At 42.7% G+C, this 21333-nt stretch overlaps 1 protein-coding gene across 3 annotated transcripts; it reads right to left on the reverse strand.

The window, feature by feature from the left end:
- Nucleotides 1-42: 42 nt before the first annotated feature.
- Nucleotides 43-20647, reverse strand: MFN1 (mitofusin 1). 3 transcript variants are annotated; one of them, XM_015291425.4, is made up of 18 exons: nucleotides 20463-20647; nucleotides 18978-19099; nucleotides 17958-18093; nucleotides 15481-15643; nucleotides 14776-14900; nucleotides 13671-13779; nucleotides 12805-12912; nucleotides 11953-12106; nucleotides 11761-11828; nucleotides 8830-8951; nucleotides 7208-7334; nucleotides 6120-6224; nucleotides 5524-5626; nucleotides 4316-4545; nucleotides 3654-3809; nucleotides 2955-3151; nucleotides 2188-2322; nucleotides 43-1603 (listed from the first exon to the last, which is right to left on the reverse strand). In XM_015291425.4, the coding sequence occupies exons 2-18, from the start codon at nucleotides 19090-19092 to the stop codon at nucleotides 1534-1536; spliced, it is 2223 nt and encodes a 740-aa protein (XP_015146911.3). In that variant the 5' UTR covers nucleotides 19093-19099; nucleotides 20463-20647; the 3' UTR covers nucleotides 43-1533. The 3 variants fall into 3 exon arrangements, with proteins under 3 accessions (XP_015146911.3, NP_001012949.2, NP_001383114.1); NM_001012931.3 differs by lacking the exon at nucleotides 20463-20647 and adding an exon at nucleotides 19516-19609; NM_001396185.1 differs by lacking the exon at nucleotides 20463-20647 and adding an exon at nucleotides 19330-19609.
- Nucleotides 20648-21333: the final 686 nt, after the last annotated feature.

Genomic DNA, 21333 nt, shown 5'->3' on the forward strand with positions numbered 1-21333 from the left:
CCTACTGACAGTTGTGAAGTAACATTACTACAGGAGAAAAGAGATGGTTATTTTTTTTTAATAAATAACTGTAGACCACATGCATGTAAGGTTTCCATCTGGGTACAATCTCCATAACAATGCTTCAGACAAGAGCACCGATACACAGCTGTAACCTCACAAACACCACGGCTGGGCTGTCGCTCCTTTTTGTATTCACAGTTTTCCTCAGTGAACCTCAGACCCCTCACACACTGCTAATGCCAGTTTGGAGAGCTGTGCTGCTGCACAGTCAAAAACCAACACCACCGTACACTGTGCTGAAAACAGTGCTCTTCAGCTTCAAGTTATTAACAACATTCCATTACTATTAGCTTTTAAAATCCATCTCCTTTTAGGATAGCCCTTATTTACTGGAATACAGCAAATCCTTATAAGTTTTGAATTTGAATATTTCATTAGTCTTGTTAATACATCCATAAAAATATAGAAATATTCTGAAAAGGCTTTCTCTTCTAAAATAAGTTATCCTTAAAAAGTCTGGTTAGAAAAATGAAGGTGCTCAGCAATTGCAGGTGTCAGCAGCCACATGAAGAGGCTTTGCACTGCTAGAGGTGAGCAGAGGTGGAAGTACTCCCACATACCTGTCACAGCTCGTGGCAGAGATCAGTGCTACAGCAGAACCGAGGAACAGGTCAGGGTGTTGCGTGAGGAAATCCCATCCGACAGCCTCCACCTCTGAGTGCGGTAGATGAGCTCCGGCTGAAGCCTGGCACCCAAATCTTTCCCTCCAACATGCAAAAATGGGCTCAAAACCACCGACTCAGCCACTTCTTTGCTGCACTTCACTGAACGTGGGTTCCGACTGTGCTCTCAGAGACAAGCGACCATTTTACCAACTATTTATTTTTACTTAATAACGCCATCTTGGCGAGAGATGCAGGAGCCAGTGGGGAAACTACAGCCTACCACATTCCATGAGTGACTGCTCTACAGTTACCACCTTTTGTTTCCTTATCCAAGAACGGGAACATCTTCCCAACCCAATCCCACTTGCTTTCAAAGTGGTCAGGACTCCTGTCCACCGTGCTGGAGGGAGCTCATACTTCCCTTCCTTAAAAAACCAAAACAAGCACAAATGAGAAAGCAGCATCCTCCTTCCCTGGCTATTCCTAGTCAACTGAGAACAGGAGAGAGACAGCAGTGATGAGCACTCCCCCTGCATAAACTCCTGGATGCCAGGAAGCCAGACCTGCCCCTACTAAGCACTAACAAAAATCAAAAGGGATTTGGGTTTTTATTCTCAAGTGCCCAAAGAAATTTAGTGTTAAAGATTTTCAACCCCAAATCTTCAAAACAAACACAACACTTTTAAGCGTCCCACAGCTCTTCAGTTTGGTTCACCGTCAGAGTCCAAATTAAGCTTTACAGTAATTAAGTGTAATCAAAATAAGATTAAAAATATAAATCATTTCATGTGACTCCACAGAGAAGTGTCAACTGTAGAATTTCTACTTTGTCCTACAAAGGATCACCGGGAAAGTTAACGATGCTTTATTTACTCTTTTGAAGAAAATGCTTTGTAAAGCGATCTAGTTCATTCTCAAGGTGAATGGCTTTATTTCTGTAAAACAAACAAAAGCAAAGTATTCACTTCAGTGCAGTACCATCACAAAGAGGGCAGAAGCAATACCCGTGTTTGGTTTCTATTCCTGAAACCCACAGCACTGAGAGAGAAAACTGGAACATTTGCTCTGGTCGGAGCCTGGGCCAACTCCTGAGTCTCTAAGCCACCCATTGCTGCAAATTTCTCTTCCACAAATGCCTACTGCTGGCGGCAAAACCAAAATGGTACTGAACTGAATGACAACCTGACAGCTGCTTTAATGCTCTCCTGTTCTCTGGGAAGGTGTCACCCCCCACTTTACCTGTGGGACACAGATACTCTTAAGAAAGCCACCACTCCAACAGAGTAAGGTAAAGATTGCCTAAGAGAGAGCATTTCAGGAGCAGTTCTCATTCTCCTTGGCAGAAGCCCGCATTTATTTAACTCTTAAGCAAAGAGCTGTTTGGTTCTGAGAAAAGGAAAGAGGTATCGGTGTCTGCACCTGTGTATACCTCGCTTTTAGGTTGATGGTAACAGCATGCATCCATCTCAGAGGTCAGCAGTGCCAGGAATTGGCTCTTGGCAGTAACATGCAGACTCACCTCAGTTGCTTGGAGTGGCTCTGTATGTTCTCCAGCTGATCTATTTCTTTGGAAAGACGGGCAATTTCTTTTTCCAGGTTTTTCTGGGTAACATCCACCTGCTGACAGAGCCGAGCAAAGGTAGTGGCCATTTCCCTAAAGGAAAAACCAGTTTGTAATCAGAGCTTACAGAAGTCTGCCACAGAAATAACACAGGATAAATCACACAGCGTTGCAGTGCACAGCAAAACACAGCAACCAAAGCCCCCCTCTGCCAGGGGATTACAGAACAGCATAAATCAGGAGAATCGCCTCTTTTCCAAATTTAAAAGGCAACCTTGATCATAAAAAGGTACCACAGTCTATTCTAACATCCCACCTGTCAACTTTCGATTGAGTATCTACAGGCCTTAAGTCTGAGATGGGGATGCTGGCAGGAACCACACCGCAGCAGCCAAATCCAAAATCAGTCTCCACTACAACTGAGCCAACTCCCATATCCATCCACATGGTAACGTGTTAAAGAGGCCACAACTACAAACTCTCACACGCAGAGGAGCGTGTCTTACCCTCTCTAGCTACCAACTTCACACCTGTAACCTACCAACACCTGTTGTTGGTACAGTAACACCTTCTCCCTATAACAATATTACAAATGTCCCTTACAATAAATGCTAAGGGGCTGCAAGAACATTCTGCTGCCTTCCCACGCCACGTACAGCCAAACCCACTGCCAGGACAACCCCACGCCACACTGACAAAGGTTTCTTATCTTGTGTAGCACTTACTGCTGCACCTGGTGGCTGCAGTTTGCACTCGTAAGGCTGACGATCATCTGCAGCTTTTCGGTCGCGTAGTTCACAAACTGCTGCTTGAAGGCTCTCTCTTTTGCTTTAGTGGTCCAAGTTAGTCTCTCATAGAGATATAATAACCCATACATACTTAAGGAGAGAGAGATGAGTTTCCAGCCAACTGTTTTCCAAATCTGAAAAGGAAGACTCATTAGCTTAAATAAGAATTGCCCTACAGAATGCAATTGGACTGTAAGGAAATTATTTATTTCCACTTTTTGTTGCTGTTTCTGTCTTCAAGGCCCTTTTACTAGATTAGATTAGCAAATATATTACTGTAGAGCAATACAGCTCTAACCAAATCTGCTGGTACCCCAATGGCTTGGAGAACATCCAGGTTACAGAAGGAGGAAGGAAAAAGCAAAGCTCCCACCAGTTCAACAATATGTAAGGCACTATCAAATCACCCCACAGTTCAGCAATTGAACACAATCAGAACATGCCCAGCTACACTCAGTGTCATCACAGCAATTTTCTCACTACAATCTGATTCCCTGTATCCAGAGTATCACATGTGCTCATCTGGCCCAGCCATGCTAAGAAGTTACTACATGCTTCATGCTGCATGGTATGGAACCCCAGAAAGGAAAGAACGGCCCATCTCTGCCATCAGTGAGTGCTGCTAATACTACTTGCCACTCCGCCAACAACGATGATGCTCATAGAGGTCCGTGATGTCAGTGAAGCTAAACTCATTACCAAAGGAACCATGAAATCATCGGGTGAGGTGTTCTCTGGAGTTGCAGCAGGAAGGCTGGCAGCAGACGGGGTGGTAGCTAAGGGACGAGGGATCTAGAAGAGTGGAATACAGCAGCCTGAGTCAAAAGCATTATGGAACTACACAGAGATTAGTTTTATTTTCATATATTCAGGGTTCCGTTCTTCTCAAGGCAACTCTTCAGCACAGAAGTCTGAACAATGTTCCTAATAAGCAGAGGAGGTTCTGACAGTTCCCTGCCATAGAGGGACTAGGTTAGAATGAGGGCTCTGCTCAAGGATCCAAATGTGACAAATAAAGAAGTTCCCCAGAGCGTTCAATCCAAAGGAAAACAGGCAACATCAGCAGAAAGTACAGGAAAGACTTCTGGTTCCCTTTTAACCCCGAATATAATCCAATAAAACAACCCTTGCCAAAAATATTTCACACAAAGGGACTAGGGGAGGGCAGCAGCAAGCAGGGGAACAGTAGAAGCAAATAGGATTTTAAAAAAATATGTAATTAAAAAAAAAAATCAATATATCCTCATTAAGGTAAAACAAGGCACTTAAAAGGTCAGCCTCGTCTCTGAAGCACTCACTTGTAAATTGGGATCTGCCAGTCCCAGCAGTACTCTCTGAGCATGTTTAGGACCCAAGAACCGGTTTACGAGTGAAGTCCATCCCAAGGAAAAGTGGAACATGATATCCTCTTGAAAATCCGCACACAGACTGTGACAGTTTAGATCATAGCTGAGGTCAAACTTCCTGCACGGAATCAGCAAGTGGAGCTGATTCTGAGCACCAGAAGGCAACAATGGTTTCAGGTTTTCTAGAAACAGAACCGAATAGTGAGGATGAGTTAACACTGAAAGCCTGACAGTATATTCCCAAGTAGAATCCTTGCAGTGCTGACCAGCTTTGAGAACTACAAGAATCCAAAATGACTTTTCAAACAAACAAACAAACAAACAAACAAGAACACAGAGAAAGAAATCCTTGAGCATTTTAGCAGCCCGGATCCTAACAGAGCGGCCCATTCGCTGCTCTGATAAAACTGCCACACAAAAGCAACTTGTAGATAAAGCACCACGGTCAAAAAAAGGACACATTAACTTAAAGACTCCAGCAATGGTAAAAGATAAGGATGACTACAAATAAGTTTGTTTATCCAGCCGTTTGGTGGTGCCATACAGAAAAGGCAACATTACTGAATAAGATAACAAGGCTTCATGTAATTCAATCATCTTGCTCTGAATCTTTTATTACCAGAAACAGACCAGAGCAGAAGAAGCGGATATGCATTAACATTACAGAGGAAACATTGCTACGACAAAAACACACCCAACATCTCCAAAAAACCAGAGTGTTAAATCAGGACCCCACCACAACTGCTTTGTGAAACCATCCTGTTAATTCAGAGCGACCTGGAGAGAAGACTTTACTGTAGAGACATCATGTGACAATTACTGTGTTTCATGGCTAAAATGGGGTTACAAAAGGATTAGGCAAGTTCCCAGAGGGAAGTCCATTATTACTTGCTTAAACCATTAATTCAGATGCTGCATTTTGATTCAGAAGTCCCTCAGCCGGGCATGGATCACAACACTGACCCTGGTTCATCCTTCCTCCTCCCCAAGCATCTGTTACTGGCTGTTACCAGAGACAGTCCTGAGCCAGGATGGTTTCCCCTTACCGTTGTATCGTGTAAACATTAAAACACGTTCATAAAGAAAATAATTCTAAAAGCAAATTTTCCCAAATTGCCCCCTCTGAACAAAAAGCCAACATTCTGCTTTTCCCACATTACCGATGATCTCCTGCTGCGACTGATGCATCGACTCATTGACTTCACTGGAGCAACGATCCGCCAGGTTCTTTCCCAAACCATCTTCTATGTGCTTGTTGAGTTCCTGAAGGTTCATAAAGAAAATATGCTCATCAACTTCTGTTTAGCTCATCAATTAATTACAGTGTTCAGAGGTATGTTAAACAGTAGGTGTTGTTATTTGCAGTGGGAACTAAAGCAGGTTCCCATGAAAATAAGATGCCTTTGAATTGTGACTGAAAATCTGAAGTGACACAGGCAGGATTTCTCTAGGCTTGTTATCACTAAAAGGCATATGGAAAAGCACGTATTTCTAATGAAAATGGGACACTGAAGGGCACACCGGTACCACGCTGCCCTACAAAGCAGTCAGTCACAATTCAGTAGGTGAATTCATTGGTCTACACAGAGAGAGACGAATCCCACCAACACCTATGGAGTCTGCTCTGGGCATTTTGCAGAGCCAGGACAGGGCAGAGACACGTGTGTCATAAAACAAAAGTTCTGTAATGCTTAAACAAAGTGTCATATAAAACAATAAGCAAATCATGAAAAGATAGAAGTTAAAGAAAACTTACTGTCTTATAGAGCTTCAGTACTTGAGGAGAAGGGTGAAAGTCTGAATAAAATTCATCAACTAGAACTGAAAGTCGGCAAATCTCATCAGTCATGGCAGAGGAGACCTGAAAGACAAAATGCAATGCCTCTCCTATCTTTTCCAGACAGGGTGGAAACAGGCTTCCAAACTAACTCTGTTACAACAAATAACTCAATTACCTGACACTCAGCAAGGACTGCCAGCGTGTCTTTTTATTTTTTATTCTTTGAAATGGGATATAGATGACAGTTCAAATGCACTTCACAAGCCTTGGGGTGGGGTACGTACCTCTGTCAGTGACTGAAAGGGACTGCTGTTCACAAGGGAAAACATTTGAACCTGAGAGATTTTTGACATTGCTAAGACCTGCTATTGTCAGGACACTTCAAGGTCACAATACTCTCCCTCCAATCAGCTTCTGCAGCTAACCAGAAAAACTCCATCAGTCCAGAGGTAAAACTTGCAGGCTTCTCCTTACAACCACGGGCGGTTTCAGATGAGCTGATTGGGATGCCAGAGGCCATGGGTAATGCAATTTTTCCCCAACAGACACTGGAGATGCTCAGTGTTTTTTCTCTTGTATGCTCAGGACACACACACAGAAGAAGTGGATTACAGTCCAGCAATCTCTTACACATCAATTAGCACTGCTGATGTGAATTTAAACAATGTCTTATCAAATACTTCAGTCTTCAGTCCAGCCAAGCATCCTGGACTAATACAATCTGATAGTCTCTATTCATTTATACACTCTCTGAACATAAACGTTGTCTCCAAATTTAGGAAAGCAAAAACCCGCCCCAAATTATGCTACCACCTTAAAAAGTGCCTACTCCAAACACTTCAAAATTCACATCTACTCAAGATTTGCTTTGTCCATCTTTGCAGAATTTCAGATCAAACTTCCATGAAGCTCAGAGTGCCTGTGGTCAGCCACAGCTCCAGCGCTGAGAGTGAAGTCATTTGTAAGAAGTTCACCTACTGCTCAACATCCACGTGCTGACAGATTCACTCATGTATCTGCCCAGCTGTGTCATACACACACTCCTCCCTCCCTGCATTACTTACTTTATTTTCTACTTCCTCAGTAACACGTTTGATTTTTTCCTTAGTATCTTCTGTCAAAATGTTCAGCTGATTTCGCACGAAGTCCAACCTATCCTTCTGGTCTTCTCGCTCTTCCATTGAGAGCACTCTAACGGAGCAGAAAGGAAATCACCATTACCAGCAGGCATTCTCCCAGAAATGAAGCAAGCACGTACCATTAGGCATGAACCACCAAGCTTACGGCTTACTGAGCAGCCAAAAAGGTTCCAAAGTGACAGTAGTGGAACAAAGCAGAAACACTGACTGCTTCAGAATGACTGCAATGGAGATACAGAATTTACAAGGGCACTTAAAGGCTGCACTGATTGAATAGAACTCTAATGACTGGGCTTTGATATATCTTAAAAATTAGCATTTGGAGTTGGAACTAAAAGAGGGAGCAGGAACAAGAGGCCTTTGATACTTAGCCTTTCTTGATTATAAAATAAAGAAAAGAAAAATCCACTCAAACTGTCCTACTGCTGCTCACCAGCACCATTCAACTCTTCCTTACCAACGACGAGCCCAGTGACCCTGCAGAGCAAACAGGAGGCAGCAGAAACTAACCTCGTCACAAACAACTCTCCTCAAAGGTGCTAGGCCTGTCGTTTAAGCAAAACACACTTAAAATCTAGAGCAGTTGTATCTTGAAGGATCAGCAGTTACATTAAAAGACAACTCAGACTAAGAGGGGTCACTGCACAGGTTTGGGTTCGTCAACAGACAGAAAGAAGGAGGTATCAAAATATTTCCCAACAGTTTCACAGGAGATTTTCATAGCATCTGACAAAGTGAGACAGGTTAATATGTGAACAGACAGCTCCTCAATGCTGATATGTTAGGGAAGATGAATGTTTGACAGGCAGAGCAGAGTCTGTTGGGACATAAAGACACTTTATTAACAGACACAGAAGGGAGGTGGATGGAAAGGATTAAACAACAGCAAGTTTACTGTGTATGACAAAGAAAAGAGGCAGCAGCAAAAGTGGGGAAAAAACATATCCAAATCTCCGAAAACAGGGCACTATGAGAGAAAATATGAGTTATTACCACATGCACTAAAGGATATTTTTGTGAGCAAAGAGAGAATAAAGACACTTAAGGATAAAACCTGAAAAGAACCAGTGACCCAGCCTATAGAGCTGGCATGGGCTCTTCCCACCCCTTACAGCACTCTGAAGCACTTGCAAATCAGAGCACTACAGCCTCTCATACAGTTGCTCAATGTTACCATCAACAAACATCTACAGGTAAGGCAGCAGGCCCAAATGTGACTGCTGAGGTGCTGGATACAATGAGAAAAAACTCTGAAGTTTTAAAAAACGATTGGAAAACCCACAGATTATCTTTGTGACTATAAATCAGTACAAAGGAAAACAAAGTAAACCAGGATCCCTACGCAGGAATCACAGAGCAAGGGCAAGACCGAGCAGTGCAAGAGAACAGTCAGACTGACACACCAGAGAAATTCTCCATTGGTAAGAAATGGGAAAAAAAAGTTCATTTTACAGTCCAAAATGACCCAAGAAACCACCAGCATGGAAACGGCTCCTTGGATGACCTGGAGAAACCAACACCAACAGCCCTCCAACACACACACCTACCTTTTCTCTGCTGCAGCTACGTTTATGGCGTCCATAATGTTTTTCACAGTATCTATTATCTGTTTAGCTCTGATAGTGTGCTGTTCAAACTTGGTTTTCACGGCTGACTGCGAGATACACTCCTGCGAGGAGCCCAAGCCACAACACATTACTGCAATTCCATACCAACACCTTCTGGAATTTCACTGTCAGAAAGCACTTGCTGCTATTAGCATGAACTTAAACCCATGAGAAACAAAAAGAGAAAACATACAGAAATCAAAAGACAACAGAACTGAAATCTCAAATGAACCTATAGCAGCAGATCTCTACCTTCACGTTCACTCACAGTAATGTGCAGAGGTTTTTTGTCTAAAACAAATGAGGAATGGAAACAAAAACCAAACTCGGTGTCTACGTTAGAGAAATCCAGCTCTTCTGAAAACTCTCCTGACTGTCTATTGGGAACAATGAATGTCTAATGTGACCCCTGGCAGTACTGCTTTGCTTGAGTTCTTTTTGTTGCAATAAATATTCACGGCCTCAGGCAGCAGCTCGGTGTCAGTAAATATCAGAAGCTTATGTCAATACTGACAGTCCAGGCACAAATTATATAATTAGGAATTAGAAACAAAAGTTGCCCAACAGTCCCTACCGTATTGTTGAAGTGTTAAATCTATCAGCACAGAACGCTCTAAAAATCTCTCATCAATCTGCAATCTTGAATACTGCACAGCAATTCAGGTGTTACAAAAAATAAACTGAAAGATGTATAAATGTTAAATGTGGGGGAAAGCAAATCAGTTGTGATTGGTCATAAATTAAGACTTTAAGTACCCATGCATCGTGAGGCATGTGGCCAATAAAAGGTGTTGGAGCTCAGCCTGCACTGTGACCACAAAGCAGCAGATCTTCTGTACTCAGGGGGAAGGAAGCAAGCACCTGCATTCCTGAGCTCAGACCTGCTTTGTGGTAGTGCTGTTTTGTGTAGGTTTTTTTTTTTTTAATTATTCCTAATCCATAGACAGCACAAACAACATTCATGTTGCTTCTAAAAGACTCGTCTATGACCTCAGCATACACTGTAAAAACAAACTGCAGCTATCTACAAATAATAGATTAAAACAAAAGAAACAAAATGAATAAAATATATTCCCTGTTCCTCGATGAAGCAGATCTAGAAATCAGCAATGAAAGGCCAGAGTTTCAGAAATATCAGCACATTGTTAGAGCTAGACTAGACACAGAGGAAAGAGTCTTCCCAGCATTAGTATGTGGTAGGTAAAAGGACGACAGTCACTCACAACACAACCAGACAATCCAAGTTAGAGCACTAGGAAAAACACAAAGGTTAATTATATGACCAGAAAAGGTAAGAGGAGGACAGGAGCATTTTAGCTGTTAGTCTGTAAATAACCATCTATTGAAACAAAGAGAAAAGCTTTCAATGTTCCAATAACATAACCAAACCCACTGTAAGTCTACTGCCTCCCAGCATAGCCAGACAGTCTTTTGCCATTAGGGAAGGACCCTGCTGCAGGGTACTAATTCAGGCTGTGTTATTCATTCTACATTACAGCCAGAACTACCATTCTGCCCTGCATGCCTTTTCCACTCCTCCATACACCATTTCTGTTTGGTGAAGCAACTCCGCAAACCCTACAACCTGTGACATAACTGGTTTGTGGGTTTATGTAGAATATTCACTGAAGAGACCTGCATACAGTTCACTGGATGCAGCAAAACGTTTACTGTGACTTCAGGATGGATCATTTTGGTGGTTGTGACCTTGGAACAGATGACTCTCATTTGAGTGTCCAGCTTGAGACTGGACACAAATCTGATCTACCGATGTGCTGAGCGTTTATAACACCAAATAAGTTAAGAAGTCACATGTCTGCCAATTTTAAAATATCCTGTGTTGAATGCATAACTGTAACTACGAGAGATTTTATAGAAAAAGAAGTGCTTTGGATACAGTGCATAGCAAAAATGCATGGCAGTAATTGATTTAAAAACTTAATTTCCACTTTTTCCCTACTAGTTGAAAGTGCCCTACTATAGTCTAAGGACAAAAATGACAAACAAAAATACGTGTTTGGTTACAAGTAGAAACCCAAGCAAGAAACTTCAATGGACATACGTGCGGTCTGTATTCTGAACTAATTATTTCAACATCTCAGTCATCTTCCATAACAGTGCAGATAAAGCCTTAACAATCAAGGCATAACCAAGACCTCAATTTAAGATAACTCTAAAGCTGTTATTTGTTATCAAATTCCACAAGATAAATGGATCCTATCACACAGGAATCAACTGATTATCTAGCCAGACCTACTGCTGAAGAACATGTGAACTCAGCTATGACTGCAGCTGAACTGAGGGTAAAGGATGGTTTCAAGCACAGCACCAAGGATGCAAAAAAAGTGTTAGTGTTCACAGTATCAGAGCTAAGAGGCAGATAATGGTGATAATTTCAAAACTCTGGCTTTAAAAATGCAAGTACATATTTACCTTTATATTAGTGAAACACAGTACCTTACTGTTTGAGTGCTGGATTGCAATAATGAATTACAAAGCTACATGTGCAGAACAAAATAAGTCTTACGGTACAGCAGGCATTTTAGCAGCTAATGGTTATTAAGGGATACAATCATTTCTAAGAGCAGTCTCTTATCATCTATACTGTACTGGTATTGAGATCTCAAAACATGAGCATAGAACCCAGCTTTGACCCCTTCCCTCACTGAACAACACTCTGTTCTACCTGCTGTTCTAAGAGGCAACTGATGAACAGAGCCAGAAGATAAGGCACAGCTGTCACATGGTTAGAATACTTGACAATCCTCTGCTTGTTCACCAAGGTCACGCTCAGTAAAGTTAAGCTACGCATAAACAAAAGTTACCTTTGCATCAGTAAAAGAGGCAGTTAAAAAAGTCCATCATAAATACCTCAAATATCTGCTCAAAATTTTGGAATTCTTGGAATCTTGTTTGAAACCCTTCAGCAAGTGCTCCTCCTGTGGAACATAACAGACCATAAGGGAGAGAACAACACAGCACGACTGTCCAAATCACCTTTATCAGGCTTTATGATATTTTTTTCTGCATTTAAGGAATAATAAAAAAAGAGTTCCTACACACCACTCTCTGGCATCCCTTGGGCCTTCTGTCTCCTGGCACTCAGAACTTCTTTTGCTGAGACAAAAAAGATGCGATTCCTCGCTTCTACAGGATCAATAACTTTGAGCTCATCAACCAGAAAAGTCAGACAGCGCTCCATGTGCTGCCTGCGCACCTGAGGAAAAGGTGGAAAGCTCATGAGAAAAAGGCAAAAACAACTGAGCTGCCATCACATCAAAACATCCGAGCACAAAACAAACCATGCCTGAACCAGCCTTAGACATTAGATGCTTTCTAATCCTACCGATGCAGCAGCTGCTTTTAAATCACTTAATCAGTCCTGGAAGCAAACATATTTCCCTCTAGAACTGCCTTTAGTTATGTATGTTACCTATCTCAGTCAGGTACTGAGGTAACTGATCCATTCCCCATATGCAGAGTACTGAGCATTCCTGCAAGCCAGATGCCCTCAGAAAGAGCTGAAGAGTACACTGACAGCTATTCCAACATGTTTTAACACGTATAATCTGTACCCTCAGGCAGCAGTATCACTACAAAATTAAAAGGTAAGACAAAGAACATTTAAAACAAGCTCACTGTGGAAGACAAAGGTTCTAAACAAGCCTTCCCCTGCATTACCTGCCTGCATACAGTGCAGTTTGAAGCAGCGAGTTATTTCCATTTTTGGATCAAGCAACCTATCCTTTAACCAATAAGACAAAGCTATTGTTTTCATTCTAGTAAGTGTATTACCTTGGCAATTCATACAGATATACACCTCCATGTGCATAAAAGCACACACACACAAATATATTATAACCTCTCTGTATATATGTATACATCTATCCAAGCAAGAGCCACCAAGTCACTTACATCTTCCATATATTCGGGCTCTGATGCAGAGGCATCCCATCTATTGTTCAAGATGAAGATATTTGGCTTAGAGAGCCGTTCGTTCACTTTATGGAAAAAATGTTTTTCCTAAGAATTAAAACACAAACAGAAAACTTTCCAGGCATCTGAAACTGTCATACATTCTTCTGTAAGAGATCTGACTATGAACAAGGTTGTTTAAAGATTCGTATTAAAAATAGTTCATTAGCATTGAAAACCACAAACATCCAGCAAAAAAACAACAGCTTCTCATAGTTCAGAAGTCATCAAGTCTCTTAAAACTGATGCCAATGACACAAGCCAACAGTGCTGCTGACTTGTCTAAAAATGGGCAGAAGTACAATTAATAAAGCTTCCAAAACAGATACTTTAAAAAACACTGCAACAAAAAAGTCAACTCTTCTATGCACCGATCACATCATTTATTGTCTTTCTTCTTTATTATGAAACTGAATCTCCTTCAATTTTTCTCACCTTCCATTAAGTTTGCTCCCAACTGTGTGACAGGCACAATATTTGTTGGGGAACAGAAAAAACACATAAAATATGACATGGCAGTATCTGCTCTTTTTTTTTTTGCCCCCCATAAGACGCCTGGCTGAAACTGTGAAGCCTTCCTTAGTTGTACCACCATCATACTCTCATCCACCACACCAACTCTGCTTTCTACAACCAGAAGCCGTTCTTCATCTCTAACTGCATTCTTCAACTAAATTATATTAGCTTGAACCACAAAATAGTTACATTTCCTGCTTGAACTTCTAGCCACAGAAAAAAAGGCACTGCTGAATGTTTCCACTGTAAGCATTAAACAAAGAACTAATGGAAGGCACTGCACACCATACCGTGTTCATGAGAGTTGATTCAGAATTGGCAACCAAGACAAACACATCAGCATCTAAGCAGAATTTGTCAATCCAGCTGTCCAGCTCTGTAGTCACATCTGTGCCAGGACTGTTGATAACAGAAAACAAATTCACTTATCCAGCAACGGAGTACCCTATCTCTACACAGTGATAAAAATAGATTGGGATCACTTGAGGACATTACAGTTAAGATAGAAAGTTTTACACTTTTAGTCTAATGCTGAAGTCAAGTTTAAGGTGAAGAAAAAGCTCATTACCATTTAGCACTTATCTGGCACTTATTTGACCATCAACTCGTTGCAAAATGCAGTGAATAAATATGCAGATCAGAACAGCCAGAAAAGCATCATGTCTGTCAGCAATCCAGGCAGAATGCTCTTCCTCCCCATATCCCAAATTTTAGATTGTAATCAAAAAGAAGTTATTCATTATGTGCTCTTCCACTAATAAAGGCCTATTTAAAGTTATAAACCTATGCACAGTTTGCAGAACGTAACGATTAAAATGAAGTTAGGACTATAAAGCTGTCAGTTTTTCAAAAACAAGTGGAATATAAGCATTAGCTCATGTCTGCAAAACCTCAGTTATTTCTGGTTCAGACCAGGGGAAGTGTCAGCTCAACACATAAGCCACATTAACCAACAGTGACAGTTACATTTTCAGGGCACTCACTAGTGTGACACGTACGTCCTGCAGCCCTTAAAATAAACTTTCAGATACAAAGTCCAGGCTGCTCACTCTTCACATGATCGGTCAGGAGCATTTAAGGACAAGGAACGAGCAAAAGGTTTACAGCTGCATTGACCTTGGTCACACTTCTATGCTGCTTGTTCTAAAGGTGGCAGCACGCTCAGCCAAAAGCAAGTCCCTCCTGCAGCACTCACAGGACACCTTTCTGTTCCAACTGCTACAACGCCAGAATCGGCAGAGCAATGACAGGCAGCACTATGTAGCAAAGAACAAGCTCTGTGCTACTGGGAGAAGAGGGGGAATAAAAAGCACCACTCAGTAACTTTGCAACCTGATAACCACGCTGCAGGGGCATATTTACTTGAGGAAGTGTTTGTTGCAACAGAAAACATACCTGTCCACTAAGACCAAATCGTCCCTCAGCAGCGCACACTTGGACTTGGGCCAGAAGACATGGACCAGACAGCCGGCCTTCAGATCTTTATCCATGTGAAGAGCATGAGCAAGCTGATTGACGGTCTATCAGGAGCATGAAGAGAGAAGACAAATATGCAGTGTGTAGCACAAATGAGTCTGCAAACCAGCCTAATTCAGTTCTCCTGCAAATTGTCAACATTTTCACTTCTAGTGAATATTTGTGCCTTTCTTTAAAAAACATTTTTTTTCTATCTTCTTAAGACTCACTGCTACTTAAAGCATGAGTTGTGCTTCAAAAACCACACAGATTTGTTTGAGCCACAACGTGGTATTCCTCACAGGGCTACATGTGATACTGAGAGCTGTCATGAGTTTGCCTCAGAGCTTTAAGGCATCACTGTGAGCAGTTCAAGAAGATAAGTGCCCTAAGGCCAACGAGAGAGATGCTGTTAACCTCTAGCAAGTAACAGAGCTTACTGACAGTCCTACAAAAATACATCACTCAGTATACTCCATGCTACAATGACACACACCTTTGTCGTTTTCAGTTTCACCTACTAGCTTATAAATGATAAATGAGTTATCCTTATACTTTCATTAGACTTCAAATTGTTGTTAAAAAGACAGAACCTTTGAGAAAAGGTTCCTGTGAAAAAAGGCCTTGACCATTCAGGAACCCTACCTTGACGCTCTTCTTCTCATCCGACCCCTCTGTCATGAGGTAGGCCTTATCTCCATCAGTCCCCTCCACGCTGAGAAAGCAGTTAGTTGTATGGCCAATCCCACTAGGAAGTACCTTATCCCACAGCATCGCATTAATGACTGAACTTTTCCCACTGCTTGTTCTAAAGAAAAAGAAAATGAGAGCACTCTGAGCACAGTGAAGCAGCATCAAGCACGCCTTCCTTCTGAATTGAATGTACTCCCCTTTAATCACATTAGGCCCACGCTCCTTTGGAGTGTGAGAGAACATCAAACCACTTCATCATGGCTTGCCAGAAAAGAATAGAAAGTGCAGGAAAAGTTCATCAGAATAGCAATTACAACACTCTTTCTTGATACCAACATAGCCTGTCCAACCACAAAAGCCAATTTCCATGTGCATAACTCGTACCACCTGAACAAGCCCAACCTGTACTGAAAAGTCAGCCTTTACATGGCATATCTGTATCTATATAAGGAATCTGTTAAAAAGAAAAAAAGAAAAAAAAAAAAAAGGCAGTTCAATTTTGCTGCACCACAAAAAGCATCTAGCCTAAAACAATGCCTCAGATCAATGCAAAGCAGTTGCTAAATACCACCACCCTGTCCCACAGAAAGGGCAGCCTGCCCTCTGCCTTGTGCCAGTGCTAGAATTCCCAGAGAAAAGAACTGATGGAAAACCTATGTAATATTTTGGATAGAATTATGTTTTGATCAGGTAACAACTCAACATTCCTGCTCACAGCAAAGCGAAGGGAGTAATTCCAGAGAAGCTGGAGAAGGATGTGAGGAAAAGGTTGCATGACAGGGCAGAAGAGGACTTAGTATAATGCCTCTATGATGGCATTAACAGCGACTCCTAAAAATGCTTGTGAAATTACTACCCCTGTAACTTAATGCACTGCCTTCAGAAAACATTGATCTGTGCCAGTCAGGAAGGAACCAGTGCTTCTGATATAGCCCTCTAAAGCATTAGATGTGGTGCAAAAGGAGTACTGTACCAATGCCCTGAGATATGCCTCCAAGTATTGCTGTCTGGGAATTCTCATTACAGCCAACACCAAACAATTTAATCAACAATAATCTCAGCTTAATCAAGACCTCCAAAGGAAGATGTGAAGCAGTGTGCAAAAAGATAATAATATTTATTTCTTGAATGCAATTCTTATAATGCAAATGCTGTCTTTAATCATGGAACTTAGTCTTGTTCTTATTTCAGACAGAAAAGGTAGCTCAATAAAACCAGTGTTCTCTTGACTCAATGCAACCGTTCACCAACTCAGCACCTCTACAAAGACGTGAAGTTCTCAGCAATGCCCCACTCTGCAGTAGCCCTCACCCACACAGATTTCAGACTCAACTCTTACACAATAGTGTGAAGTAAGCACAGGCTGTGATTTGTTAATGGAGCTACTTCCTCTAGCAAAAAGTTCAGTACTCAGTGTACAGTACTTCACAAATTTATTCAAAATGTCAGAGGAAGAGTTCAGGTTAAGGTTTAATTAATCCTTTCCTGCGCTGAGTTTGCAGAAGCAACATTCACCATGTAGTACAGCTAGTAAATGCATTCCGCTTTTCTTTGTGAAATGCTAAGGTTCAGATACAAACACTTGACTTATCCCAGCTCCTTTCATTGTTTTTCTTTAAATAATGGAGCTACTGCTAGCAGTGAGAGTGTAACCACATACAACACCCAATGCTGTACATACCTTTTTCAATACCAGTGCAATTTTTTTCAATTAAAAAAGAGTCGTATTCCAGAAAATATATGTAACCACTTAAATAATCCATAACTTTGAAAATGCTAACTAAACATGCAAAATATTTGATACTCAATCTGTAATAATACCAAAGACAGTGAATTCGGATTTTTCCTTGCTAGTGATTCCAGGGCAGCAGAAATTCACGTAGTGTTCAGATTTATCTGCAAGCCATGTAATGCACTGTTACTGTCTTCCCTGATAAGCACCACACAGACCTACCAAACTAATGGCACAACCAGCACAGCGAGGGCCTCTAACACTGCCTATTTTTCTTCAGTTGCTTATATGTGGAAATGAACAGCTCCAAGTTTTGTTTTTTAGTACTTATCAAACACATCAACAGAAGTTCTTAAAAACAGTAGTTCAGTACAACAAATACACTGAACAAACAAAGCCGCCATGTTAAACAAACAGAACGTTCAGGAGAAGGCAACTAACTCTGATCTTCCTAAGTAAAACAATGGACCTACACGAAAGAATTATTTTATGTAACCTATCAATAAAAATATGTAACAAGATATTCATTATTAAACTACACAAATAGAACAAGATGGTGTCACAGAAATATTTAGCACCCATGATGGTAGGAGTGAGCATGTTCAAAGAATAACTGTATAATGAAGAACTAATTCTGGTACAGATAATTTACAAACATGGACATTAAGTTCTGAAAGAGATCAAATTCATTCATTACCTGCCAAAAAATGCCACTTTCATGTGTCTCCGTGAAAGCACCTCACCGATCACTGCCAACTTCTTCTTATATGCCTGTATTTCTGCTAATTCATCTTCCGTTGCTACATGCTCAAGCTCTGGGTTCCTGTATGTTGCTACATGTAGAAAAGAATAACAAAAGCTATCACATACAGAATGCACGCTCTGAGATACACGATCTACATTATCAATACTTTGCATACCAAAGATATGTCTAAATTTTAGCTATGCAGCAGTAAGAAAGTAAAAATAACTCCCTGATATGAGCCCATCATTTGACAGCTCTACACAGCACTTGGGAAATCATGTTAAATCACTACAGATGAATCAGACTCACTGCTAAAGTTAAAACCTATCTACATTTAAAGAGAATGCACAGATCTCAGAACATGAACAACCCTTTTCAGCACACCAGGCTGTGTCCATGGGTTTACTGCCTGGCCCCACTCTTTGTGACACTGCCTCCTTCAGAAAGCCCAACGAGGACTGCCATGGACACCAGAGCCGGGCTGGGCTGTCCTCACAGCACAGAGCTCAGCAGAGTGATGAGCAACCAACCTGTGTGGCAATGTGCACCTCCACACTGCTGAAACCTGTGGTGTTGTAACCAGGATTTCTTTGCATTGTATCTTTACAATCTGCTTTCCTATTAGGCGGATCAACCTACTTAACAGGTAGCAGAGCCTGTCTGTACTTTTTTCCTATGTGTAAGGAACTGAAACAGGGCTGTAAATGGTGCCAAGCCATGTGAGGTAGCTCAGCTTCCACCATCACAGAAAGCAGCCGCTGCCACACGATGCACCCAGCTGTTATTAGGCACAACCATCCTAGGTATGGCTGCTAGCACAGGATTTTGCTTTCCTCAAGCAAAAAACACAGTGATGTTCAAAGGCATACATTCACACAAGCAGCACAACGATGTATACCGTAACGTATGCTGCGCTACCATAAAGTCAATGCAAAGCAATGGACCAGGCCTCACGTCAAGCTAAAAACCGACCTTCCACAAAAGCAGCCCCCTCAGTGACGTAGTCCAGCAGCTGCTCGAAGATGGCAGTGATGGTCTTTTTGGCCAGCACGAAGTGCTTCAGCGGGGACACGGCGGCCTCCGCCATGATGTAACTGTGGGGAAAGTTGCATAAAGTGACCAAAACACGCAGGGAACCCACATCAGTGAAAATCAACGTGTTCTCAGTCCGTAATTAAAAGAAACAGCAATGCTACGAATCGAAGGAAGGCGTTATGCTGGCAAACCCTTAACCTTCCCCACCACACACGCTGACAGCTGCTCACAAAGCACGAGCACAGCTTCAGCACCGATTTCGTACGGCTCGTTTCCAAGCACGCCTCACCCCAAGTCCTCCACTTTAACCCCGGTTCCCGCCTGGAGGTCACAGCCTTCTCCCTCGGCCAGGCCCGGGCAGTACGGATAGGGCCAAACGAGGCCGGGCTGCAGCTCCCCGCGCAGTCCTGCAGAACAGCGGGACGGACAGCGGTGCAGGCCGCGGACCCCCTCACTCCCCAGGCCCCGCCGTTACCAGGCAACCGCCGCGCCGCCGGCGGGGCCCCCGTGCCGCGGCCGCCGCCTCCTGCCCCGCCGCCGGGCCGCAGGCTGACGTCACGTCCGCTTCCGCCTCCTCCCCCTCCACCTCCCGGCTCCCCCCGCGGGACAGAGCGGCGGCCGCCATGTTTAGTGAGGGTCGGCGGGGCGGGGGGGGGGAGCGGCGGCCATCTGCAGCGAGGGCAGAGGGGAGGGCCGGCTGTGAAATGGAGACGGGGAGGTGAGGGGAAGTAACCCCTTCTCTGCCCTTTACATCTGCCAGGATTTTGATTAATTTTTTAAGGATATATATTTGCCAGAGCTTCTTCCCCAGTCAGCAGGTTAGGCGCAGCCACTTTTGCGCAGGGACGTTTGTACGTGAAAGCTGCCTCCAGCCCAGGCCCCCCCTGCAACCCTGGCCTCAGAGCCCCTCTGCCCGGTGCCGGAAACCCCAACGAAAGCACAGGAGGCAGGGGCTGGGTGCCCGGTGCCGGCAGCACCGCCCTTTAATTAGCTGAGGTGACAAACGCTTCTGGGCTTCATAAGCACCCACTGTTTGTACATTTGGTACATGTGCACAAAACAGCTGGAGAAAAGCAGCACAAAGGACAGTGAAAATCAACGTCCCTCAATAAGCATTGGGGAGATAGTAGAGAAGCAGCAGGTCCCTCTGCTGCAGGTTCTTGCAATAGGGAATGGTATTTCAATCTTTGTTTAAAGTCCACAACTCTTCCATATAAAGAAATGCTCTCGTTCGGTAGCCCGTGTGCTCCCAGAGGCTGTGGTACTCAAAGCAGATAAAAGCTATAGGCTCAAATGCCTGAACACAAGGAACCAAAAACCACTTCCCAAAGCGACCCTGTGATCGTGCAGAGCTTCTTGTCACTGCAGCAGAGGAACCCTGCAGGTATCGGTGTAAGAAACAGCTGAAATGGAAGGGCTTACCGAAAAGCTCCCGCTCCCTGCAGCTGACAGCTCTAACCCAGAACTGATGAATTAATGCTAAAGTTGACTTCAGTGTCCGGCAGAACTAGCATGGCCTTCCAGCCAGCCCTGAATTCACAGCGACTGCACAGTGCCCTCCCTGGGAACAACAGGCTGTCCCCACGCATACGGTCATTCCTTCCAGCACTCCAGCTTCTAAACACTCTCCACTCATGACCTATTTTTTCTTCCACTGCATACCTTTCTTGTTTAGGCACGCTGGTCATGCAGAAACAACTAACTTATTTCTGCTCCCTCTAAGGTGAGATGAGACCAACTGGTCTCAAACATTTCCATTTCCTTTCTGATACATACAATAAAAAAAAACCCGCACCGCAGGCCCATATTTGTAAAATCCTACCTAAGAAATACATTCAGGTTTTACTTAACTAGACACCATGGTGTGCATTTTAGTTTGGAATTTGCTTTCATACCACTCCTATGGTGCATTCTTTTAATCCCCATTTTAGACATGAGAAATTGACATACGTCAATAGGAAGCCACCCTGGAGTCCTGAGTCACCAAGAGCAGGGTGGAAGAGAAGCTCCAGCATCCCCCCCTTCACTCCGTTATACCCATATGAGCAAAACCAACCTTCCACGTATAGAACTCCTATTGGTACTCCATAAACCATATTATTGCTACCATATTAAGCCAGGCAATATGAAATTAGTGATACTACTGCAGACACTGCCATTCCCTATACAATAAACTAAACAAAATACAGTCAGGATATGACTGGGTTGTCCTTTTCAAGGACTCCATGTAGGATTTGGTACTGAATCAGCATTTCAATACAATGAAAATAAGTCTTGCCTTCTACTAAACCAG

The sequence above is a fragment of the Gallus gallus genome, chromosome 9 (genome assembly GCF_016699485.2).
Source record: "Gallus gallus isolate bGalGal1 chromosome 9, bGalGal1.mat.broiler.GRCg7b, whole genome shotgun sequence".
Taxonomy (NCBI): domain Eukaryota; kingdom Metazoa; phylum Chordata; class Aves; order Galliformes; family Phasianidae; genus Gallus; species Gallus gallus.

Excerpts from the sequence above, each read along its gene's own strand:
- MFN1 (XM_015291425.4), bottom strand. The coding sequence starts at position 19,092 with ATGGCGGAGGCCGCCGTGTCCCCGCTGAAGCACTTCGTGCTGGCCAAA. Across the intron at positions 15,644-17,957 it reads AAAGTGGCATTTTTTGGCAG|AACAAGCAGTGGGAAAAGTT; the intron begins GTAATGAATGAA and ends CTTTTTCTTTAG. Across the intron at positions 6,225-7,207 it reads CTGAGGAAGTAGAAAATAAA|GTCTCCTCTGCCATGACTGA; the intron begins GTAAGTAATGCA and ends TTTGTCTTTCAG.